A 26846-nucleotide genomic window follows, 5' to 3' on the forward strand; every position below is an offset into this window, starting at 1 on the left:
CGAGATTGCACAAACAGGAAACAAAAGCAAACTCACACACGCACATTCTCCAGTCCCTCACACACATCAAACATATCAGGGCGAAATTGAAGTGCATTAACCCACCAGATGTGCAGTAGCAAGCCCCGCCCAAACCCTGCCTATGACCTTTTGATTGAAAGATGCCACCAAAACAGAAGGTAATTTAGACCTATATTTCCCCATTACTAAAGCAGTTTTTTAAATATTTTTCATGCTATATCACTACTACTTTATTTTAAAATCAAACACATTTTAAAATATTAGTGCTATTAACGCAAGACATTGACACTTTTTTCTGTACTTTTCCTTTATCAGGGCAACAGTGTTAATGAGCGATTTTGCGGTTTCTGTTATTAGCCCAACATCGGAAAATAGCATAACTGTTGCCCCATTAAGTACCATTTCTTGTAATGTGAAGTGCATAACTCGCTGAATACCCACCCGTGTTGATTTACAGTCAACTGAGCAGTTCTTTATCTGGGTTATTTGTCTGTCAGAATGTGTTCTGTAGTTTATCTAAGCTCTTAATTTGTAAGACTACTACCGCTTTAAGAACGAGAATGTCCTATGCTTGTTTAAAAGCTGTGACTGAGGGTTAACATTATTTGACTGTAAATAAAAAGTAAAGTAAAAAGTCTGTAATTCTAATAATTAACCACCTTTTTTCCAAGAATCACCAGTTTGGAGTGGGACTGAGGGAATTAGAGGAGAAGTTGAGAGGTACGTATTGAGGCACAGGGTAGGTATGCAAGTGCGGTGATCTTTACTTTCACATACATTTAACCTCCCCAAAGCGTGTAGCTACATGTATTTGTTCCCTCCCAAACACCCTTTCCAGTAATGGAAAAACACAATCATTCAGGTTGCCGCAGCAACACTGAGTCGCAGAAGCCAGTCTAAGAAAACCACTTATTTTGGTAACAGCTGTTTAAAACGTAAAGTGCATCAAGCATAACAGCTGTGCGAGGATGTAAAGCGCTGTGTTGAAACATGCCAGATAATAAAGGTTACTCTACTTTTTTAAGAAAAAACAGGCAATATCACACTTGTGGAACATTTGAATGGAAAGGCCATTCATGTCATTATCGTGCTTATTAAATGCTCTGTTTTTTAATTCTACTGTTTCTGCTACATGACACGGATTTACTGTTATATTTGCATTGCGTGTTAATCCCCGCCCGCCGGCATGTCAATCACGGCGGGCACGCCCATTCCTGCGCAAACTCGGTGGTGGGTTAAATACACTTCAATTTCGCCCATATCAGCACACTCACATACACTCTAACTCCCACTGAAAACCCTTACAAAACACTCACTTACCTGACATAACACCTAGATCCACACACGGCACCGCACACCATCAGTACACAATCCCGGACATTACATAGCGTAAGGTCATAACCACGAATTTGAGATATTCAAATTCGCGATTATGAACTTCCGCTATTGTAAACATTCGGCTTTATAGTCTCGAAATACTGAAATTCGAAATTTCAGTATTTCGAGATTATAAGGCGCTTGCATATATATATATATATATATATATATATATATATATATATATATAAATAAAATCAGGGGCATAAATCATAAGCACTATGCTGTCTCGTAGCCCTATCCCTTTTTATGATATCTTACAGGCTTCTGCGAGGAGACATCTGGCCACCATATAGAGTTTCAAATGACAGTTTCCTGTCACGCTTATTAAACATTTGTAAGTCTTCTGGTGTCAGAAACACCAACCCGAAGAATACAAGTCTCTTATACAACACAAACTGTGCATAAAGGCTAGGTATGTATCACATAGAATCCTGCTTCTACAAAACTGCCTGCCACTGCAAGTTAAGCAAAGCAAGTCTCTTACTCTGTTAAAATGGGTCTAGTTTAAAATCCCAATGCCCAAAATACTGATGTTAAAATCCCGTGATGAAAATCACGAAATTGCGAAAACTCGAACATTGGATTTTTACAAGGGTAATTATACATTTGGCCAAATGGTAACAAAACTGACACCGAGGTAAGTAAGCCCAACTAGGTAGGGGGCTATGCCCCCACAACCCGCCCTAAATATATATGCCAAATTCCGGGATCACACTACAGTGGAGACAAGGGCATATTGGCCAAGTGCAAACTTACCCTCGTAAAAATCTGCCGTTCAAATTCTAGCGGTTTTGTGATTTTCATCTTGGGATTTCAAAGTAGACCTGTTCAAACACACCTTGGATGACTGATTAGGAAATTGCAAATTCACCCTGGTTTCGCACCCTTGTCCCTCATGGATAGTGGAAACATGCAAGCATGTAAACATCCAAACATTCATAAGTTATAAATACCCATGGGCACTGGTATGTATACCGTACAAGGACTATATGTCTAGACTTCATACAATCCTCAGATTTATAGCCTAGTAAGACTCTATGAATCTATGAACCTGTAAATAAAAATCTGATAATGCCCCCCATACAGAAAAATTGATTTCTGGATTAATTCCTTATTTAATCCCAGTTCAACTTTATAGATCATCACACAGAAAAATACATAATACTGTCACCACACTCACATTCCTACAAATTAAAGAAGACGAAGAAAAAAAAAAAAGATTCAAGTACTTTCCCTTACACAAATGCAAAATGGGTTCTGCAAAATAATCTCACACAATACCTTTATGCTTATCTATAATAAAATACAAGATATTCATTTAAAAACAAAATTCATGTCTAATTACTTGAACGACACATACATGGTAACAAAATCAAGGCACAATTAAGCAACCCATATGGCAAACTAGGCATTTTATACACTTTTCTTCACTGAAAAATCAATTAAGTTTAAAAAAAGATACACATTTCCCAACATTTGCTACACCAAGCAAAAATTATACCTCTCAACTGTCCAGATTTTTGCCTCATATTTGTGGTCTACTCCTCAAATGTGTGGTTTTCTGGAAAATCCCTTGGATGATCAGAGGACTGCAGTCACCAAGTAATGGCATACATTTCTGAGTTTAAGACTTCAGAGCCTTAAGGAAATGTATGTAAACACAAACCCTGTTACTTAGCAACTTTCTAAGTTTATAACAACAATATTTAAAATCTCTCCCTATTTTTGGTACTTTCATTGCCCCACATTTTGTTAGGCGTTGTTTTCCTGCACTAAGAGATTGAGAAGTATGGGTATGTTTTGTCCAGATCTTTAAAGTATCCTTGATTTTGACTCAAATTTTAGCTCCGTCCCTGTTAACCCCCGCTCCCGGAAAAAAATTGTGAACTTTGGAGAAAAAGGTAGTGAATCACACTTAATAATGACAATAATTAAAAGAAAAGTGACTCTGACTGTACCGTGAGATTTATCTCTGATTGTGTGACTAGGGTTACCACCTGTCCCACTTTGCGAGGGACAGTCCCTCTTTGGGCAGTTGTGTCCTGACAAAAAATTAAAAAAATGGCAAATGTCCTGACAGATTTTAGGACAAAATTATTTCCTATATTTTATATAATAGTTGCATAAAACATTTATTCTGTATCTAAAAATATCTAAATGTTATAAGAAACAGAATAAGCAACTAAAATGCTACAAGAATAAGCTTTTATTTAGGCAAAAAAATTAAGTTTTATCCTTTGTACTGCTCGTGGGTATGTGTCGGCCTGTAAAATCTGATGTTTGTACCGAAAATGTCCCACTTTGGCCATTTGAAAAGGTGGCAACCCTATGTTTGACAGCTCTGATCCTGCCGAACAACACAGTAGTCAAGCTCGAATCCCATTTCACGACCGGACAGCTGCTCTACTTCATATTATTCAGACGAAAAGGATTGAGAAATATAACACGCAAAAACTTTTTCTACCGAAGACAGTAAAACAGCAACCATTAGAAAAGTTGAATCAGACGCGAATATATAACCCTGCCTCTTTGTCCGCCCCGTGACATCATATGTGGCGTCACATGGTCCCTAGCCCGTGCACTATGGTAGAAGGTATTTGATTTTTGGGAGAATGTTTTTCCTGATCTTTTTCAACTGAATCGTTTATTTCTCTCTTCATTGCTTTGTTATTATAAAGGAACTGTGGAGTTTCTAGATGTCAGTTGCTTGATTTACAAATTTGTGCGTTCCGTAAATGTTGTAGTGTTTGGTGGCCTGGTTATTTACATAGTATCCCGGCGCTGGACGTTATGGCTGGGCTGTCAGTAAGGGCTTCTTCTAAAGCGCTTGTAGCTACAGCGAATAAGGACGTGATGCCGACAATTGTCATTGGTGTGAAAAGACCAAGTGCCCAAATATTAGATGAGGAAACTTATATTGAGGTAAGACAATAGCTGTACTGTCTTTATAGCATTGAAATTTTTTTTCATCATGGAAGTTCTATGTTAGGTTTATTATAATTTAAATAATAACTTTGCATTGATATTTTCCTTGTGTTTTTTTTTTTTTCAGGATCTGTAGTTTTATGACTTGAAGTTTTTGTGTTCCAGTTTCTATATTTACTTGTCAGAGTATAGCTGGAATTGTACTCTATTATTATGCTGTTGTCTCAACCACAATCCTTTGTTAAAAACTGTGTTCAACTCCCAGAATGTTGCCCTTATGCACTATGGAAAGAGGTGCATTATTTTCATCTGTTTCATAGGATCGTAGGATACTTTAAGTCTAGTTGTTTAATCCCAGTGTATTATCATAGAAATGCTTGTCAGTACCTAAGATTGTATTTAATGATGACTGCCCATGTCTAGAAGAGTTGTGGTTTCTATCCCCAGTAAGAATTTACAGTGCCCCATCCACTCGTCTAGGTTTCTCTTGAATAGTGTCATAGAGGTGCTCTGTTTCACATGAATTTGGTAGCCTGTTCCAAAGATGGAGCAGTCGTTGGGAGGTAAATCTGTCCCTCCAGCATCTCCTATTTAAGTTGCAGGCCATATGTAGGTTCTGGGAACAGGTAGCCCTAGTCCCATTTGATTTATGGATATGCAGCAAGTTCATTAGGTTTGGGTGTTGGATTGCTTTATAGGCCAGGTATAAGTCTCCTCAGAAGTCTGTACAATGTGGAGTATAGTGACAGGGACTTTAGTCGGGCTGTGTAAGGCACATGCTGGAACCCCTTGATTTCCTTTGTTAGAAACCTTTGAAGTCTCTCAATTGCTGTAGGTGCTTAGTATGGTACATGCCAGATGGGGCATTATACTCCAATTTTGGGTCGGATAAGTGCCGAGTATAGGAGAGATTATAACTTTTTACTGTCGAAGCGATACCCTTACTAATAAAGTGTGCAACATAGAAAGCTTTCCTTACTACAGTAGACACATGGTGGTTGAAGTTAAGGTTGCAGTCAACATGTGATCCCATGTCCCTTACCACTTCATGGGTACTTAGGGTGTTGTTGATTTGATAGTGTGAGGAGACATTGTCTGTGTAGAAGGGAATGATGCTGCATTTCTTTGTATTCAGTGTGAGACCATGACTAATACCAGTCTTTGGTATGTGTGAGACCCTCCTGGAGTATACTGACATCATTTGGGGATTCAATGATGGCACCTAGTTTGCAGTCGACTGCAAAAGGCCTTATGTTTTTTTGTGTCTGTACTTGCTAAGTTTATCTCAAAGGAGCCCTTGGAGGATTTTGAAAAGTCGTCTTGTCTGTATGTTGAGGCTGAGGAGGGTGCTTTTAGCAACTTTTTGCATTTATTGTAAAGTTTGTTGAGGCTGGTTATCCACTATGGTAGCTTGTTTTTACTTGGGGCACTGGCTTTGATTCTTTCTGGTACGGCTGAGTTTATACACTTATGGAAGTGATTGTACAGGTCTTTAGTGTAAGCTTTAGCGTACCACTTCCAGCTTGGGGTGGGGCTTGGAATGCATTTGTACCTTCACTTACAAGGGTGTAGTTTGCCTTGGTGAAGCTTTTTAGTCTGATTTCACCCTTTTTGAGTTCTGGTGTTAGTGCCAGCTCAAAGGTGACTGATTTGTGGTCAGTTTTAACTAATGAGGGTCTGACAGTTGTGGCAGTGCATTTGTTTGATATGTTGGTGAGAACCAGATCCAGAATGTTTGTTCCCTTTGTCGAGGTATGGACAATTTGTTCAGGACATTCGAATTAACAAAGTCAAGGAACTTTTGTGTTAGTAAGTTAGAGCTAATGTAGGTATTTGTTCAAGTGCATTTGAATTAACAAATTCAAGGAACTTTTGCGCTAACCTAAGTTTCCACTTATAGATATGAAACAGATTAGTTTTAGAGGTATTATGTAAGCGTGCCATGTTTATCTTTGCAGATTAATTTAGACACTTCTAAACATACTGGTATCTTTGATCCGTAACGCTTTCTCAGTAAAAAAAAATATATATATATATATATTTTGGTATTTGCTAGTTTGATATGTGTGGATCCTAAGAAGCCTAACCTTAGAGTCACACTGTAGTTTTTTTAACTCATATTTTGCATGCCACTAACCCAGTGGTTGAACAAGGATATTTCAGGTTTCCCCTTTCCCTTAGGGACAAACTGGGGGGTGTATTTGTAGTCACCTATCAGTTTGTCCAAATTACGTTTGAATAGATTAAGGGAAGTCCTTGGTTATGTGGAGGAGAGGATTGTTCTATAGAAGCTGTATTCTCTGTGATTCAGTCCTTTTGTTCCTATATGTTGTATTTGTTTTGCAAACTTTCACTCCATTTGAGTTCATGGAGTATGCCTAGCTGCACCCTTGTAGTACTCTCCAGGGGGTTTAATTGGATAGGCCAGATTGTCAGTCTAGATAGTTAGCTTCAAGCTGTCGAGATGCATACCAGCTTTCTTTCATTTGCAACAGAGTTGTAGCTTACCTTTATGGGCCTATACCTATTCAAGCTGTGAAGTTTATGTATTTAGTGGCCAGTTTGGATAGTAAGCTTGGCATACTTTTACAGTATAAATTTTTACAAGCCATGGAAAAAATGTATAGAAACACTTGCTTGTTTAAATTTTATTGCAAAGCTTTGTTTTTATTTAAGTATGTAGCTGAGTTTGTTGACAATGTTTGTATCCCCCTGAAAGGCTGTGCTGCTGAGGCACTAGGAACATTTAACATTTGGTGATAAAGTTCAAATGGATAAGTGCGTTTCGGTACATGAATTTTGCAGTACCAGTCCCTCACCTAAAATGTTTCCAACAGAAGGTACTCACCTCAGTTGCTTGACCTTTACAGTGAAGTGGTCTTGCTTTAAGACACTTAACTCGAATATGGCAGGCTGTGTTTTCCATTAATTCAGTATGTATGAGAGTTTACATAGCTGTGTTTACAGTTGACTGGGAGGGGTTAAGCAAATACTGGCCCTCCTTGCAGGCATAATTAATGCAAAATATAGATGCGTCAAGTGATGCAAATTATGATGTGCATCTTTCAGTGGGTAGGCTTAGTTAAATAATGAATTTTTTCTTTGTTTTGCAGTAGTAATTTAACAGCTGTGGTAGATTATTAGTAATTTTGTGAGAAAGCCATTTAACCAGACATTGCTCCCAGGTCATTCCTGAAAAGGGCTGTGTGTCCAGTGATTGACAGATGGGTGGTGGTGTTCTGTAACTGCTGGTATGTTTGTGAGCTTCATTAGTTGCGTATATCATTCTGCAGGACAGCTGTAATAAAAGTTTAGCATAAACTTAGACATTTGTTGCTTTTATTGAACCTAGTTTGCATCTCACTATCTTGACTCGTATTCTTCCCACTCTTGGGGGCAAAGGTTTTGGAGTTAATAAGTGCCAGGGTTTGTTAGGGACTTTGCGGTAGCATCTCCCAATGTCAGAGAAATATGAAGAGCCAAAGCTCTCTTGCAGAAATGCTGTAATAATATTTACAATGAGTTTCTGATAGGGCTCCCAGTTTTAATATATTGATAGGTATTTACAGCATAGGGCATGTGTATTTATTTGCCATTTTATATGTTTTAAAAGCATTTTTATTCATATAGTTAAAAAGTCATACTGTTATTTACAGTTAACATTGGAGCTAGCTGCAAATTTGTAAAACATAATTGTGAACTGTTTACTGTAGTAACACTTGTCCTGTACAGAGTCCAGGAATAGTAGCAATTGCCAAATTTGTCTTTAATCTTTATAGCAGTATGACATTACAAAAATGTATTAGTGGTGTGGTATTTTTGCTTGAATGATCATTTTGAAAAAATCTGAGCTGACAGAATCCTCTGTCTTTTTTTTTTTTTTCTTTTTCTTCCCATTATAAAGTCTGTATCTTGAGTGTTGTGGGAAACTTTTCTGCCCATACCCACTTGCTCTGAATAAACCATCTCTAAGTTTTCATCAGTTTGGGGGAATGGAAGAAAACTGAGGAGGACTTGTATTACCTTGATATGTTTTTCAGGACGAGCCAGTTTTAGCGTGTCCAATCCACTGGCCCTAGGCGTGAGTGCGTGTGTGTGCCTTCTGTGGAAGGCTGGGCGCCGGGCTGGCAACTCGACACCGTAAAAACTCCACTGCCGATCCTGAGCAGACAAGATGATCCGCTGAGGCGACCCCTAACTGGGAAAAGCGGAAAGGGAGAGAATTTTGTAAACAATTGATAATGTTTCATTAACCACTCAAGTTACAGACATAGCATTAGAAGCATTTTGTTCATCCAGGTGTGAGCTCTCATACGAGTCTAAGCAGTTTTATTTATGCTACTTTTTTAGATATTTAGAAAATTATTACAATATGAGTGAGCATGTGAGTAGTAATTTAATATCTCTTGAGTAGCACGAGACAGAGACCCAATATCCATGCTGTTGTGTTGCCCAGCACGTAAGCATTAAGATGAACTCTTTCAGTGGATTGTTAATTCAGATATAAACAGGCTATATTTAGACACCTAGAGGTGTCTAGTAGAATTTAACTGCAGTAACACTTAGAGGCATCACAAGGTTGTAAAGAGCAAAACTTGATCATCTGAGGTTACATACTTGTCCCACGTTACAGAATGACAGTACTTAAACTCTGTGTGATTCAGAGAAGGCACATTCTTGTAGAGACTTGTTGAACACTATTTCTGATAAGTGCTTTGATTTACAATTAAAGCTTCTAAATTGCAGATAGTATTTGTCTTGAGGACTAACTCTGTTATAAATTTACCAGTTACATCCCAAGTTAAATATAACTTTGAAATATCTAAGGGATATGTGTCTTACTGCCTTTAACAAAGGAAACCATTTGCTGAAATAATTCTCTTAACACATTTTGACATCTGTATAGTTTAAAAGATTGATGATATTTTACTAGGCCTAGTTTTTTTTGCCAGATCTTGGAAAGATCTATTTAAGTTTTAGCTGAATACATAGTGATTTGAGAGAAGGTAGTGCTTGACTGTTAGGCTTGGGTGTCTTTGTTTTTATATCAGTTTAACCCATATTGGAGACCATAAAGGTTGATCACCAGAGTACGTTATAAGCCCTAGTTACCAAGTATTAAATGTATAAATTGATAATCTTCGAGCCACCATTAACTTTGATAGCATTTAACCTTTTGAATAGTTAATTGTAGGATATTTGAATACTTGTTTGTCACACTGTATATCCCGTTAAACATGCAGAGGAAACGAGATGCAGTGATACAGTAAGGTGATACAGTGGGGGAGGGGTGCATTTCGGCTTTTCCCGGTTAGGGGTCGCCACAGCGGAACTCCGGTCCGCTAATGATTGGTAGTTGATTTTTACGTACCGAGTTACCAGCCCTGACACGCAACCTTCAACGAAGGTACTCCCATTCACGCATGTCTCCACGCAGAAGACGCTCTAGCTGAGAATCGAACCGGACAGAGTCTTACAGTAACCTTGGGAAAAATTTTATTTTTCAAAAATGAAGATATTGTTATTTAGACTGTTAACCAGGACAGATATTAACTGATTTTACAAATTATGAAGACTTGAACTATTTTGTGTTCTTTCATAGTTTTGTATTTGCATAACTAGTTTGCAACCATAGATCCTTATGAGCCGGTAGCCCTTTAAATGTATTTATTTTGGTATTGTAAAAACTTTATCCCTAGATATTTTATCAAACCTGCATTTGTTTTAAACTTCAGTTTCCTGGTAAGCTAATGTAAAATAAATTATAATTCAAATAATTATTTAAAAAAATTTATAATTTTAATTTAGTGCAAATAAAATAGATTTACGTTGTTCAGTTTGACACTGCCTTCCATTGAACCTCAAATATGTGGCTTGCCTGTTTTTAGAACAGGAAGTGTAAGTAATACCGACTGCAAATGTGGTTTTACTGGTAAAATACCTTGGAAAATGCATCAATATTATTAGAATAGATGCTATACTACAAGTCTAGGGTAGAAGTTAAAATATCATTTATAGACTCTATCATTATTACATTACAGTAATTAAATGACTGTAATAACTTGGGGTAATACCCACAGTAAATTAAACAAAATAGCAGTTTACCCTGTTAGATGACACTAATGCATCAGCTGAAACGTTAAAAGCTGTAGAATTTGAATTGGAGCTGTTCCAATGCAGGAGTTGAGATCTGGTGACTGATACATCGATGTAAATCCAGACTGAAATAGTTATTGAGATGTGGATGACTTCTTGTTTGCTTGTTTTTGTATGAACCATAAAACAACAGCAACACAGTTAGTTATGTTATAGTAATTTGTTTGTCATAGTTCTGTAATTCATAATGTTATAAGTGTATGTAACCCATTTAGGTGTTTGTAGTTAATGACACTGATTTAAATGAGTTTTTAAATCTATTTTTAATATGTACTTTTGTACATTTAATAAAATGCTGGTTGCTTAGTTGAAGGAGGTTGGTGGAAAATCACTGAGAATCTGTTACAATCTCTCAGTTAAACTGACTGCATTTTATTTGTTACCTTGGTAGTCTGTTGCACATTGAAACCAGAACTTTTATTTCCACAAACCCTATTATATTGTCAGTGTGAGATGCATTTTAACAGGTATCTCACCATAAAGAAAGACTTAGGATTATGAAAAGATTCTCCCTTATTTTTATTGAACATTAAATTAAGTTTAATATTGGCCTAGTATGGTGAATGGATCAAAACCCATCCTGATTAAGATGCCATAAATACTGTTCCTGTCCATGACAGTAGAGTATGGAAAATTCATTTTACAAATGTTTAATTTGTTGCAGTGTTACTCTTAATGTGTTCATTTTCCAACTCATTATAGATGCCTTTAAAAAAGTAATCTGTTTCGGCCTGTTTTCTTTTGGAAAAAAGCTTTCTCAATTCAAAGCCACCCTTTTTAGTATCCTGGGAGCTGAACTATCAGACCAGAAGTAATGTAGTAACATAAACAACTCTTCTTTTACTAGTCTTCTTGTTTGAAGATTTCTGGGTTCAGGCATCTTAGCATAAATTTTAAATTTTCTTCATTGATGTACAACTTTAAATTGACTGGTTTGATTAAAGATATTGATATTTGGTAAAAGTCATATCACTAGGATAACATGTTTTTGTGATGAGTTGAAAAAGGACAATTTCACTGTTTATGGTATAAGCATATGAAATGATCCACTAATCAAGTTCCCATTAATTCCAGAATAACCAGCTTGGCTTAATATGTATCTCCTCTTTTCATCCATGAAATGCCCTGTGTCGTATTACAATAATTATAGGTTCATAGGTTCATACTAGGCTATCTGCCCGAGGGCATTTATAAGCCTAGCCCATCGTTTTGTGGCTTACGCCACCCCTTTAGTATGGGGAACTATACCCATTATTTTGCTGTGCCTCTGTCGAGCAGTGACACTGAGGTAATTCCTGGGGTATATCTGCGATCTCCCATCCATTGGTCAAGATTTCTCTTGAACAAGGCCAGCGAGGTGCTCTGCCTCGCATGTACCGGGATTTTGTTCCACAGCATAGGGAGTCTTTGGGTGATGAATCTATCCCTCCAGCACGTCCTATTAATAGCCGTGTCGAGGTTTAAGTCTCCCACCCTTGTGGCTCTGATGGATCTAGATTTTTTGAGGTGAAGCATATTCATCAAATCTGGGTTTGACATGGCCTTCTATGTTAGGCAAAGGTCACCTCTGAGCAAGCGGTAAGCAACTGAATAGAGCTGGAGTTCTTTTAGTCGGGCAGCATAGGACAGATTTTTGAGACCCTTTATCCTTTTGGTGAGGAACTTTTGTGTCCTCTCCAGCTGCTGCAAGTGTCGGGTCAGATACATTCCGAATGGGGCATTGTACTCAATCATTGGTCTGATGAGTGATGAGTAAAGGGAGACTATGACCTCCCTTGATCTAGATGAGAATCCCTTCATGATAAGGTGGGCAATGTAGAAGGACTTCCTAACTACTTTAGCTACATGGGTGTCGAATGACAGACTACTATCAACCTGGGTCCCCAGGTCCCTGATAACTTCTTCTGTGCTCAGTGGATTGCCACCTATTTGGTAGCTAGGGGTAACCTTGTTTTTCCCGAAGGGTATGACTATGCATTTTTTGGCATTTAACTTTAGGCCGTGGCTCTGGCACCAGTCATCCATTTCTGTGAGACCCTTCTGAAGGATATCTGTGTCAGATGTGTTTTCTACTATGGCCCAGTTTGCAGTCATCTGCAAACTTTGTCAGCCATAACCCTCCTGTGTTTGCTTGTACTCGGAAAAGTAGATGCCAAACAAGAGTGGGCCCAGGACTGAGCCCTGTGGGACACCACTTGTGACAGGCTTTGAGTCTGACATGGCGCCAGCAACTCTGACCCTGTGGGTTCTGTCACTCAGCCAGTTTGCAACCCATCTTGTGATGTATGGGTTAACATTTAAGCTGATGAGTTTTTCAATGATACCCGAGTGGGGTATTGTATCGAAGGCCTTAGCCATATCGAGGTAGGCTGTATGGACTGCCTTTCCTCATCAATGGCTTTGGTGACTGTTTCAAAAAGTCAACCAAGTTTAAAAGGCATGATCTGCCTTTGACAAAGCCAAACTGGGTTGGATCCAAAGTCTGCAAATTCCCTATGTCTTTATTTATGAGGTCCATTATGATCCTCTCCATGGCTTTGCAGATAAGGCTTGTCAAGCTAATGGGCGGTAATTTCCAGGGTCTGTGGAGGCACCGCCTTTGTGAAGTGGGACCACAGTTGCAGTGCGCCACTCCTGGCACGTATCCAGAGGTAAGACTTTGATTAAACAGCTGTCGTAGCTGTGGGTTTAATTCCTCATTGAGTTCAGGAGCACACAGCCGGGGACACCATCGGGTCCCATGGATGCTGTGTTTTTGCTTTGGAGAGAGCAGTTCTCACTTGGGTGTTGGAGATGTTTGGGGGCTGCACTCATTTGGTATAGATATCTCTCCTTTGGGGGAGGGGAGAAGTTTGCACTGAACCTGTCAGCCAGTATGTTGGCAATGTCTGTAGGATCAGTAATCTTCACATCATTTTGAACTAGTTCTGAGCATATCTGGGAGTTTCCTCCTAGGTTTCTAACATAGCTAAAGAAGGCCTTATGATTGTCTTTTGAGTCTTTAGCTATTTTTCTCTCGAAATTTGCTTTGGATGATTTTATGAGAGCTCTTAGTTTTTACTTATAGTGATCAAGGGTGTCTTACCTTTTAAGGATTTTGCTCTATCTTGTAGTAGCTTCCTCCTTTTGTTGTAGAGTTTGTTTATGGCTGGGGTCCACCAGACTGGACGCTTGCCTTTGGTACAAAGAGTCTTTGTTTTGCTTGGGATTGCCTTATCCATGCAGTCCTGCAGGTGCTGGTAGAAGGCGTTTGTAAGTGATTCAGCGGCTTGAGTATTGTTTTCCGCGGCTCGGGGCCTGAAAGGAGACCACACTAGTCTTTAGAAGTGTGAAGTCGGCTTTTGAGAAGTTCTTTACTGTGGTCTTTTTTATTTCAGGTGGGGTGGGATGAGGACCTCCAGCGAGATTAGTTTGTGATCTGATCTCACCAGTGAGGGGTATACTTCGGTGTTGAACATTGTGCTCCCATGTTCGTGATGATGAGATCAAGTATGTTATCTCCTCTTGTGGGGATGGTGACTAGTTGTTCCATGGCATTTGAGTTTATGAATTCCAGGAACTTTTGGGCTAGGGTGTTTGGGCTTGAGTAGTGTTCCCAGTCTATATTAGGGTAATTGAAGTCACCTAGTATAATGGTGTTTGGTGATACATTTATCCCCTCTAGTGTTTTCAGGAAGGCCATGTGAGTTTCCTGAGTTTGTGAGGGTGGCCTGTAACATGCTACAATTTGCAGAGCAGTCTTGCCTATGGTTAATTGCACCTGGATGGTCTCCGATGCATCGTGCGTTGCCACCAGTCTTGAGGTGTGGGTGTCCTTGATGAATATGGATACCCCCCCTCCTTTCTTGGTATTGTCCGGATTTTGCAATAATATAATGGCTTGAAAACTTCCTGTTAAGAATGAATATGTGAATTAATAAATTAAACCTTATTTGAATGTGGGGTGTAAATGCTCGTAAGGAAAATAAACCCATCTGTCTTCTGATTATTTACACCGTTTGATCAAATAAGGTGTATTCAGAAAACTACTTAAAGCTAAGTAATTATTAGCAACAGAATCTACCTTCTTTATCATATTCTGAAATGTCATTTACTTAGTTTAGTGTTTTTTAATTAACGTAACTAGTCCAACATATTTTATGATACTAACAGCTGCAGTTATTGTCTTCATTTGGGTGTTTTTACTATGATTCTATTGAAGATGCATCAAATGGTTGCCTGCACACATGTAATATGGGCCACATTATACTTTTTTATTCTTTTTAAATTCGTATCTTGTGCAGTTACTTGTCATACACTTCCACCAGTGTTGTAACACTCTGCATGCACATTCAAAAACAACAAAAATTTACCCACTTTTGACATAAGTTAGATGCTTAATAAACATTTGTTAAGCATACCACACTTGAATACCTTTACTGAACAAAACCAAAAGTATGTTAAGAGGCCATTAGACTTCATAATGTAAACAAGTATGGGAATCCAAGCCTACCTGTACCATTCATTTAGTGAAAAATAAAAAAAAAAGTGGCAGTAATTGGACTTGCACTAAAAACTCTTAAACTTTGCTATGCTTATTCAAGTGTAGTGTGTCACAATCCCCCCACATGCACCTCTACTTTAGATGTAGATTTTCTGGCACTGAGAAGTTCCACTTGTCAGAGTCTTAAAAATGTTTAACTACTTGGTTCAGAATTGCAGTATCAAAATGTCAGCAAAGTAACAATTTTAGTTTGCCTGTCTAAATCAAGACAGCGTTACTTGATTTAACTTACTTTAATAATTATGTTTCTCAAAGATTATGAAGGGTGAAATGAAGCAAAGAAAATAATTATATCCTATGAAATTCTACTTTATTTTTAATGTGATTAGAAAAACAGTAAAATCCATTATTTTACTGAAATCATTGTAACTCTGTTAAATGGCTGTAGCATGGTATGCACATTCATTTTTTCATTGTGTGTATTTTCCTGTATAAAAGCTATATAAACTTAAGGTGTGTAATAAAAAAAATATGCAAACAATCTACTGCCAATCATTAGCGGACCGGAGTTCTGCTGTGGCGACCCCTAACCGGGAAAAGCCGAAAGAAAACAAAACAGTAGTTATTAAATTGTAACTAATGAAACAAAAGAACCATTTGGTTCCCAAAAAGAGTCATCAAATGTTCAAGGCAACTGGGCCATGTGGCCATTTATTGCTTGCATCCTTTTTCAGAGAGCAACAGGCAAGACTTACTGAGGGTGAATTTATGAGTACTCATCTGACTGTCTTCTGTTCTTCTTAAAGAAGGATAGTGTCACATTGCTTGGTTTGGTGAAGCAGTTTGTTCCAGTGAAGGGGTATTCACTGAGTAACAAATTTCTGTCCACTGTGATTTATTTGTTGAAGTTTAAGATCTCTGGTTCTAGTGTTCAGTTGACTGTTTGGTTTGTAGAGAAATAAGAGGTCTTGTACTGTCGGATCCCTAAAAGTCTGGAAGGCAAGGCACATATCACCCTTCAGGAATCTTTAGGGTACTGAATGCAGATACAAGGCCTCCAGCCTCTCTTGGTAAATCGGGTCCTTCAGGCCCATGATATTTTTTGTCAGGAACCTTTGGGTTCTCAGCCTCTCTTGGTAAATCGGGTCCTTCAGGCCCATGATATTTTTTGTTAGGAACCTTTGGGTTCTCACCAACTGCTTGATATATTTAATCAGTTACATCCCAAAGGGGGTGTTAGGTTTGTGCCTTATAATTGCAAAATATAAAGAGGAAAGGTCAACTTTGAATCTAGAGGAATTTAAACTTTTGCGATCAGCTGTGGGAGATGGACCTTCCTGACCACTGCTACAGAATGATGATCGAAGGAGGGTGAGAATCATCTACCCCATTCCATTGTCTCTCACAACATCTTCATTTTAGAGTGCAGTGTTTTCTATACTGTAAGCAGGGTGGAGGGTTTACTTGTCAAAAGCAACAATAATGTATCTTTTAGCATTTGGTTTTAACTGTTTTCAGTGCACAAGTTATTAATGTGTGTAGGTTCTGTTTATAGCATCTGCATTAAAGCTTAAAACTGAAGTGATACTATTTCATCACAAATCGATTAAGTCCACATAAGTTATTTAAAATAAAGTGTCAATGTGTGTTTACCACTTCATGATATAGAGAGAGATGACTGTGTTGCAGGCAACCTGCATTTGAATAGTGGCTCAGGTGACTGTTCGGGAGGATGGGTATGAGCTGGCAGCTTGACCATCCTGGGGGGGGGGCAGGAGGTGGTTCTGGCTCACCACATGGGTAACGCCTAATGAGAGAGCTAGGTGTGTACCCAATGGAGCTTGACTATAACGAGCAAGTGTAAGCCAAGGGGAATTCTGCATGTGAAGACGTACTTCCCCTTTGAGCGTAGATATAGCGGAGTTAGAGAGCCACCACAGGGGAGGAGGTGCTGTATTGGGGGGAGATGGTAGTCTGTCCTGCAGGACCGGCAAAGGTGGCCTGCTTCCCACAACCCGACTCTTGCTGTGAGATGATGTGCCATGTGGGAATCCCCAGACCTGAATGAATGGGTTGGAGGGTCTCTTCTTCTGGGAATTCCCAGCTCCACGAATGCCCATCCATGAGCCATCGGGCTTGATACTGTTGAGGTGCAAAAAAAAAAATGTCATCAGATGGCAGTGTAGTTATTTTATTTATGTATGCTTCTACTATAGAATTGCGTAGTAAGTCATAGATTCTATTGTATCCGTCTAAACAAAAATGATGCAGTTTAATTTGAATAATGCTTGAAAATGTTAAAATATTTGTCTTTTTTACATATGGCAACAACATTTATTTTATTTGTACTTTGCTGACCAGATTAGTCCCACTAGGCTAATATCCTCTTCAGGGGAGACTTGAAATAGTAATTTCATATTAACTAGTGGAAATTTGGCCAGGACACTGGGAAACTTCCCCCAGTTCTTTTCAGTAAGTGTGGTGGGGTCTTATACATCCACATGAGCTACCACCAACTTGGGCAGATGGGGCCTCATGTCACGTCAGAAGAGAAAAAAGGTGATTTGTTATGAAAACAAAAGTCACTAAAATGCCCCAACACAGATTAATGAAGTAAATGAAAACTGGTCGGTCCGTGACAGAAAGGGCATGTCTTCTAAAATACCTAAGTAGATTTAAATACGCATTTTAATCTGGCATCCATTAATGTCAGCAACGGCACTGCTACATTGGCTGATTTATCAGTATGTCACCCTGTTTTATTATTTGAATGAACAACTCCTAAACATGAAAAAGGCAAATTAAACATCCAGTGACTGTGTATCAAACATTTTAACCATATAAGTAGAAGAGCTGCACTTATTAGCTATATGAGTTGCATGAACCTTGACACCATTAAGAAGATAAGTACTAAACGACATTGGAGAAGATAAATTTGAAAGAGTCTGTCACGCCCGCTATCTTAATAGACTTGTACATTATTTTAATTTAGTTTCCCTGCTACTAGCTTTAGCTAAAAAGTTGAAGTAAAATGAAATGTATAACCACCATAATTACAGGATCACAAATACTAAATTAAACTGATAATTTAGTTTACTAATTTGCTTACCCAAAGATATGTTAATTAAAAATGTTATGTTGTATGGTAAGAACATTTTTTTTTTCTTTTTGGATGAAGATATTTTTCTACAAGGTGATAGTTACTACTGTGCAACGTAATAAAAATGTAATTCTTTCAAGACAATTACAGGTGTCAGCCTTGGGCCTGATCCCAAAAGATATGGGTAGTGCTGAGTAGGACCTCCTTTATAAAGCCAGCACTGCTTTGCAACAGTTGGTGAGGCACCTTTCCCCGGGAATACTAAACTAAGATGTTAGAGGGAGCCCAGTTGTGTGCTGATTTTACTTGAGAACACTGCCCTGAAGTGTGGTGGAACAAATGATTGGCGATGGCTTGATTCTGTTAGTCAGTATTAATGAAGCATATTACCTGTGGGAAGTGGTTCTCAAAAGTTGTCAAATGACCATGGTGTCGTCTTTACTGTAAAAGTTGAGCACATGCAATCTGCTTTGGATATCTACGTGTTACCTGTGCAGTACTGTTACTGAAAAGAAACAAGGAAATGTAGTTACAAATATATATGTTGAGTTGCTAAATACTATAATCCTTATTTATGTTGGCACGTCTTTTGGACTACTTACCCAGTCTCTCTTCCCAATCTTTTCTAACCTCCTCTGATTGCTTTCTACAGTTATAGTGCAAAATGTTATATGCCAAACTAATTATCCCTTTTTTGCAGCAGCTTATCTTCTAGAATTGAACAGAGTAGGCTTTTCATTTAGGATTCCCCTGTCCCGTTCTTGTTACCTATACCCTGTCAGTCCCTGATACAGAAGGTGGTTTCTAACCTGCAGTCCAAATGTCTTTTGGTGATGCTAGGATACTGTGTCTTCAGCTGGCTGGACACTGAAGCATGGCCTAAAAAGGGAGGCCTGCCATAGGCTCTAGAGCAGCCCCTTTTCCTTCCTTCCTTCCCACAAGTGCAACATGACAGTCTTCTTGAGTCCTGGCTTCCATCAGGGCATAGTGAGCAGACTGCCCACCCAGCACCCCCCCCCCCCTGGTGGCCCCACCCATCCTCCTGTAAGCTCTGTCACATGCCTCAGTTGGTCATCTGAACTGCAGTTGGAGCTTTACCATTAGGCGGGTGTAAATGTAGTTACATTTGATGTGAAGCATACCTTGAACAAGAATATGTTGTTATGCAGTCTTTTGTGAAGCGTGCGACAGTAGAATGATCCTCACAGCCACATAGCATTTAGAGTATATTTGTTTGCTGTACCTAAGCAACTGTTTGTTTGTCTTTCGGCTTTTCCCAGTTAGGGGTCGCCACAGCGGAACTCCGGTCCGCTAATGATTGGCAGTTGATTTTTACGTAAAGGCTTGCCAGGCCTGATGCACAACCTTCAACGAAGGTACGCCCATTCACGCAAGCCTCCACGCAGAAGACGCTCTAGCTGAGAATCGAACAGGACAGAATCTTACTGTGAGGCGACAACGCTACCGCAGCACCTGTACCTAAGCAACTGTGATTTCAGTATTATATCACACACTTATTTCACTGCCAGTTTGTATATTTGTATAAAGTAAAAGTGGCAGCATGGTGTGTACCTCTTGCTTCACGGTGTGTGCGTTTGTGTGTTGTGCAATACATTGTACTAAAATTTAAACCAAGTCCAAGCTGCATCTTATTTAAGTGTGTAGTGATTTATTTGTCTATGTATGGGTAGTGTCATCACATTTTCTGATTGGCTGTTAGTATTTTGCTGACACTTGTCACTGATGATAATTTGCTACAGTATTGAGAGGGTTTGCTGTCAGCAAAGGTGCTTCCAGTGTTGTGGACTGGCTTCACTTGTGTGATTGGAATACCTTCAGGACATTACTGTAAAGCTGTTTATACACTTAAAATCCCTGATGTTCATCATATTGATCACTGCTGCAGTAGCCATAGCCATAGCTATATGGGTTATATCTTGCCAGGGATATAACAGCTGGCCAGCTTCTAAAGCTTCAGGGCATCTTCCATGTGCCCAAACTGTGAAGCAGCTTGAGCTGACTAAAAGACAAGTTTGGGTGCAAAGCCCTTCAGAGCTTTACTGCAGCTGAAGAGTAAGCTCCTCTGAGGTTTGAGGATTGACATTCTGCTTGTGCTTTCCTTTGAAGACTTCCAATTTTTAGTCCAAGAACAAGTACAGACAGACCCTCTCCTACATTCATCCTGAAGCATCAAAACTATCATTGTAATCCAGGTGTTGTTAACTGGCCACCCTTGCGTCAGCCCTGTCTTCTGTGGAAAAAATGTGATGTTAAGTTGTCTATCTCGCCTTCATTCTTGCTGGATGGGTTCGGAGCCGACCTCGGCTCCGACTCGGCCACTCTAAAAGCTCGAGAGTTGGTTCCACCGGCTCGAGGCTCCCCTTATATCCCACAATGCTAGGCGAGAGTTACCTCAGATCTCGTTTGCCGCTACAGCGATCGAGGTGTTGGTTTTCTACCGGTTCTTGGTAAGTGACTTTCTTGTAAAGTTAGTGCATTTAAACCCCTTTATTTTTAATTTTTATACTTATTTCCCTTAGTTTAGAGGAATTCTTGCCCCTTTTTCTTAAAATTCCTGTTTTTTCCCCACAAGAACTTTAAGTTCTTCCCTCGGGCCTTCAGGCCTTCTTCCTTCCCTAGTGGGTGTGTGTGTGTGTTATTTTTCTTAATTTAAAACCTAGTTAGTTGTTTTATTTTAAGCTAAAACTAGACAGGGTGTAATCAGTGTGTTTCTGACTGTGTGTGTGATTGCACTTTAGGAATGTCTAAAGAATCAAAGGTCTCAGGCTTCAAGAAGTGTGATGCGTGCTGTCAGAAAATGTCTCTGACAGACGGTCACACTTCTTGTGTCTACTGCCTGGGACCTTTGCACCTGCAGGTCTCCTGTGCTGTTTGCCATGGCTTCAGTCCCAGGGTCCTGCAGGAAAGAAAAAATAAGTTAATTTTAAGAGGTTTACTCAAGCCTGAGGATTCCCTTACTGTGTCTTCAGGGAAGCCCTCCAAGGCTTCTAGGTCTTCGGCTCCAGCAACTGAGCCGAGACCTAAGGCTTCTAAACCTCCGCTTACATCGGCTCTGGCTGGAGCCGATGAGTCTCAGTCCACAGTTTCTGTGGTTCCCTCGGCTCCGGCTGGAGCCGAGGTATTAGAAATTCCTGTGTCGGCTCCGACCAGACCTTCGGAGCCGACATCTAGGAAGAGGTCCAGGTCACCATCCCTTGGCTCCATTCATTCGGCTCCAGGATCTCCCCTGCTGTCTGAACGGAGCCATAAATCTCACTCCTCTAGGTCATTGAGGCTGTCGGATCATGACCTTCAGAGGGTAGTGAGTCGACTTCTTAAGTCCGAGGAACTGGCCCAGATGCTTCAGAGCCCGACTCATCAGTCGATGCCTGCCCCTGTCCATCAATATATTCCTCCTCCGACTCCGTTGAGCTCGGAGCCGGGTCGTGTCGGAACCGAGACTGTGGTAGCGTCGGAGCCGATACAATTGTCTTCGGCTCCATCGTCGGCTCCGATTTCTTCCTTAGAAGAATCTCGGCGCCGGACTTCCATCGTCGGCTCCGAGGGGGTGAGTGGCATCGGACCCTTGTCCGACCCGCTCTTCCTCTCGGAGCTTGGCTGGTGAGTTCGGCTCCGACATCGGCCTCGAGCCATCACTGTCGGTGCCGAGGGGGTTCTCAGCTTCGGGCGGGGACCTCTGGCTTTGCCTGACAGGGGTGCGTTCGAGGTCATGCGGAGTGTGTTAGAGCCTGGCTCTACTCCACAGTCGGCTCCGTCCGCCCCTCCCTCTACGGTGCCTCAGGTCAAGTCGACTCACTCCCTCATCCCGGACCGCAGAGAGCCAGCTCCTCAGGAACCCCTGTGGGGATTTCATCCTCTTCCGAGGCCTCTCCTGATTTGGCAGAAGAGCCCCCTCGGAAGAGGAAGTGTAAGAGGAAACACATGGACTCACCTGAGTCCATCACATCTGACACAGATTTAGATGATTCCGAGGGTTCCCCGTTCCCCTTCTGAAGATGTCTCCTTTGCAGACATTCTAGAGATCCTGAAGCAGAGGGGAAATTGGCCAGCCCTTAACCCTTCGGAGGATGAATCTGTGTATCTTGAGGCGTTTGGCTCTCACCCTTCCACCTCCTGGGTGTCTCCCCCCTTTGACCCCCTCATGCAGGTGGTTGCTAAAAAGGCATGGACGGCTCCTGATTCAGTGGACCCCACTCCCAGGAGACCCTCCAAATTCATAACGGCACCAGCAGACAAACAGTACTTGACAAAAGGAGTTTCTGTGGATGCTATGGTGGTAGCTGCTGCCACTAAGAAGGAACTAGCTGATCCTTCAGTACCTGTCCATCCACCTAACAAGGAATCTAGGTCCATGGACAGGTGCGGAAGCGGATGTTCTCGTCAGCGACATTTACTATGCGTTCGCTGAACTACCTGTGCCATTTCACTCGTCTTCAAAGGGACTTGATCAAAGAAGCGAGTGACATGTTGAAGGACCCTACAGCTGCGGGTTTTCAAGATAAGATGAACACTCAGCTGGCTACCCTTAACTCCATAACCAACTCCTCCATGCGCCTCCTTTCTTATGCGGCTGATGGAGCGAGTAGGGCCGCAGGGACAGGTGTGGCCTTACGTAGGCATGCCTGGATGCGGCTATGCAATTTTGCGGACCCCTTCAAGACGTCTTTCACTAACTCCCCGTTTGATGGATCATCTCTCTTTGGTCCTCAAGTGAAAGAAACCTTGACTAGGTGCGAGACTGATGGCAAGACTCTTTCTGCCGTCAGAGTCTGTTTTTCTACTCCTTCTAGACCTTACCCCAAAGGCCAGAAAAGTGGGAAAATGTGGTTCCGTAAACAATCTCAAGGGACTTCGCCTGACGCACAAAGTCGTTTCCCTGCCAGAGGCAGAGGCGGGAATAACAATGGTAGACGTCGCCCTCGAGGCAGGGGGGCTCCGCAGAACCAGGGCAACCAGGAAGCTTTCTCTGATAAGCCCTTTCAGCATCCCTGAGTTGTTGCCCGACTGCCCACCTTCGGAGGCAGTCGGGGGAAGATTGTCACTGTACCCAGAAGCCTGGCTATCCCTGACTCAAGACAAATGGGTACAGTCCGTCATTTCCGAAGGCTATTCTATCCCCTTTCTTCGCATTCCAAACCAATCAAAAAAAATCCCTTCCAGATGTTCCACCCGCTCAAAGGGATCTAGCGGTTTTGGAAATTTCAAAACTGCTTGCAAAAAGAGCAATTCAGCCAGTTCCAGCAGACCAGCAAGGATCCGGAATCTACTCAAGGTTCTTTTTAGTTCCAAAGAAAACAGGGGACTGGAGACCAATTTTGGATCTCAGTATCTTGAACAGATCAGTCAAGAAAACAAGATTTCGGATGGTCACGCTGCAATCCATCCTTCCCTATTGGGAAAAGGAAACAGGATGAGCTCTATAGACCTTCAGGATGCGTACTATCATATAACAGTGAACAGACGCTCCAGAAGATTCCTCCGCTTCAGGCTGGGAACCAGTCATTTTCAGTTCGGGGCCCTGCCCTTTGGTCTCACCACTGCCCCCCGGGTGTTTACCAAATGCATGGCAGTGGTAGCTTCTCACCTGAGACGACAAGGATTCCAGGTGTTTCCATATTTGGACGACTGGCTCCTCACAGCTCCCACCAAGCATCTCCTTCTGATGGCCAGGGATTACACTTTTCGCATTTGTCAAAAGTTAGGCATTTCAATAAATTGCGAAAAGTCTGTTTTGTCGCCTTGTCGTACTATTACTTTCATAGGCGCAAATCTAGACACAGTAGACATGTCTGCAAGACTAACACATCAAAGAATAACAGACATTCACAAACTGGTCTCACTCCTTTTCAACAACAACAGAATCAAAGCCAGGTTGGTACTGAAAGTGTTGGGAATTATGGCGGCTGCCATACCTCTGCTTCCATTAGCCAGATTCCACATGCGGATCCTTCAATGGATGCTCTTTACACAATGGTCATACCAGCAACTTCCAATGTCCCACACCATTATGATCACGCAGGCGTGCAGAAATACATCTCATGTGGTGGATGTCTTCCCCTCAGCTCTTGTTGGGAAGACCCTTTGTTCCACCCCCTCCAGTTGCTACTCTGACAACGGATGCCTCCCTGATCGGGTGGGGGGGCATTATCAGGGCAGGACGGTCCAGGGCACATGGCAACCAAACGAATGCCACTTGCACATAAATGTTCTGGAGATGAGAGCAGTGCTTTTAGCGTTGCAAGCCCTTCAAGACTCTCTTCCCTTGGGAACGATTGCAATCCAGACAGACAATATGTCTGTAGTGTGGTACATCAACAAACAAGGCAGAACCAGGTCATACCCCCTGTGTCGGGAAGCACTCAGATTGTGGCAATGGGCGATTTCTTCTCAGCGGTTTCTGATAGCAACGCACATCCCCGGGAAGTCCAATCAAATTGCGGACAAGTTGAGCAGAGCTATCCTCATGCCTCACGAGTGGTCTCTGAAAGACTCTGTTGTGAGAGAAATTTTCCTCAAGTGGGGTCAGCCTTGCTGCGATCTTTTTGCTACTCCCCAAAACAGCAAGTGCAGAGAATATTTCACTCTATTCCCTTTACCAGGCCAACCCAGCAGAGACGCTCTAGTCCAAGTTTGGGGACTTCTGTATGCATTTCCTCCCTTCCCACTAATCTCTCAAGTGATACAGAAAGCTATCGCTCAGAAGGCCTCATTGATCCTCATTGCTCCTTACTGGCCTCGACAGGTGTGGTTCCCCTTTCTACATCAATTTCTATTGAGCGACCTTGGCATCTGGACCTAGTTCCAGATCTTTTGATCCATCAGTCGGGTCAGTTTCATCGCTCCCTCCCTCTCTGAACCTCACTGCTTGGTTCCTCCAGTTCCAACCTTAGCCAGGCTTCCTCAATTATCTCACTCTGTTCGAGATATTTTGATAGCTTCCCATAAATCTTCCACTCGGAAGATTTATTTGAGTAAGTGGAAACGCTTCACATATTGGGCTCAAGGAAGGGACATAGATCCTTTCACTGCTTCCATCCAAATAGTCCTTGATTTTCTAGCTGAACTCTTCCATGCAGGTTCATCTCCCTCTACTCTTAAAGTTCAATTGGCAGCTATTTCTAACTTTCATGTGGGTATTTCTGAATCTGCCTTAATGTCCCACAAGCTTTGCAAAGCCTTTTTGAAAGGAGTTTTTCTTCTCAGACCTCCTATAAGAAATCCTCCTTCTCCTTGGGACCTAAATTTAGTTCTTACTTCTTTGATTCTTCCCCCTTTCGAACCTGCAGTCTCCTGTTCTTTAAAATTGCTATCATGGAAGACTCTTTCTGGTAGCTATTACTTCAGCTAAGAGAGTTTCAGAGCTTCAAGCACTCAGCTGTCGACCTCCTTATCTATTGTTTCATAAGGACAGAGTATCCTTACGAACGAACCCGTCCTTTTTGCCTAAGGTAGTCTCGACGTCAAATCTAAATCAAAGCATTGACCTCCCTGTCTTTTTTCCAGAATATTCCAATAGGTCTGAACAAAATTACACTGCCTGGATGTTCATCGTCAATTGAGGTACTACTTGGATAGAACAAAACAATTCAGAAAATCTGACCAGCTGTTTGTCTCCTATGCGGAAGGCAGAAAGGGACTTTCAGTTTCAAAGGTATCATTATCCAGATGGCTAACATCTTTGATTTCCCTTGTATATGAAATTAGACACCAAAAACTGCCTAATAATCCTAAGGCCCATTCCACCAGAGCTTTGGCTACTTCTTTAGCCTTCCAAGACAGACTGCCTATTGACACCATTTGTGCAGCGGCTACTTGGGCTACTCCTCACACTTTCATTTCTCATTATAAGTTGGATTTAGCTTCTAGGCATAGAGCTAACTTTGGTTCCACTGTTCTCAGGAGTCTGTTCCGTTAGGCCACCCGGGACAAGGTGCTAGGGACGCGGTCACATCCAGCAAGAATGAAGGCGAGATAGACAACTTAACATATAGAAGTTATGTTCTTACCATAACGTTCCATGTTAGTTGTCTTCTTCTCTTCTTCTTGCCCCACCCTCCTTCCCCTGGCCTGGACAGACCTAGAGGAGTTGTGATTGTGACCTCTCTTTCTACCACCTCTTTCTTAGGCATATGCTGTTGTGCATATTTCCTGGATCAGGATGTAGGTCACCCTTCTTTCTCCCTGTTGTTAGAGGTGGACTCTGTTTAGAGTTATTCTGTTACTATTATAAGCTGGGGTTAGCTTACAAACGAGATCTGAGGTAACTCTCGCCTAGCATTGTGGGATATAAGGGGAGCCTCGAGCCGGTGGAACCAACTCTCGAGCTTTTAGAGTGGCCGAGTCGGAGCCGAGGTCGGCTCCGAACCCATCCAGCAAGAAGAAGGCGAGAAGAAGACAACTAACATGGAACGTTATGGTAAGAACATAACTTCTATTTTTATCTTGAATGCTGGAAAATGTAGTGTACTTGTTTTAAAAATATTTTCTTATAATGCAGCACAGAGCATAATAATTTTGATTTTGTGTTCCTGAATTTGGGTTAATGATATTTTTTGCTCTTTCCACTGAGGCATAAATGCCCTTGTGCATGACATTTTCTCACTTCTGTTGTATCTGTAGCTACACCCTTGATTTGTTACACCCACCCCCTTTAAAAGTACAACAACACAGTACAATATCAGCAATACATCTGCATACTGTGGGAGTAGAACCCACAACCTTCTGCATCAAAAGCAAGTATTTAACCAGTTATGTTATTAA

General features: G+C 41.1%; 1 protein-coding gene across 1 annotated transcript in view; it reads left to right on the top strand.

Moving 5' to 3' along the window:
* The first annotated feature begins 3964 nt into the window (after positions 1-3964).
* The window catches only part of LOC122800328 (splicing factor ESS-2 homolog), a 31613-nt gene continuing 8731 nt past the window's right edge, over positions 3965-26846 (top strand). Inside the window, exon 1 of the mRNA XM_044069780.1 lies at positions 3965-4323. Coding sequence (XP_043925715.1) covers positions 4192-4323 — 132 coding nt within the window. The 5' untranslated portion in view covers positions 3965-4191. The remainder of the gene's footprint in view (positions 4324-26846) is intronic.

This window comes from Protopterus annectens, chromosome 4.part0 (assembly GCF_019279795.1).
Source record: "Protopterus annectens isolate FY-2018-M chromosome 4.part0, PAN1.0, whole genome shotgun sequence".
Classification (NCBI taxonomy): domain Eukaryota; kingdom Metazoa; phylum Chordata; order Ceratodontiformes; family Protopteridae; genus Protopterus; species Protopterus annectens.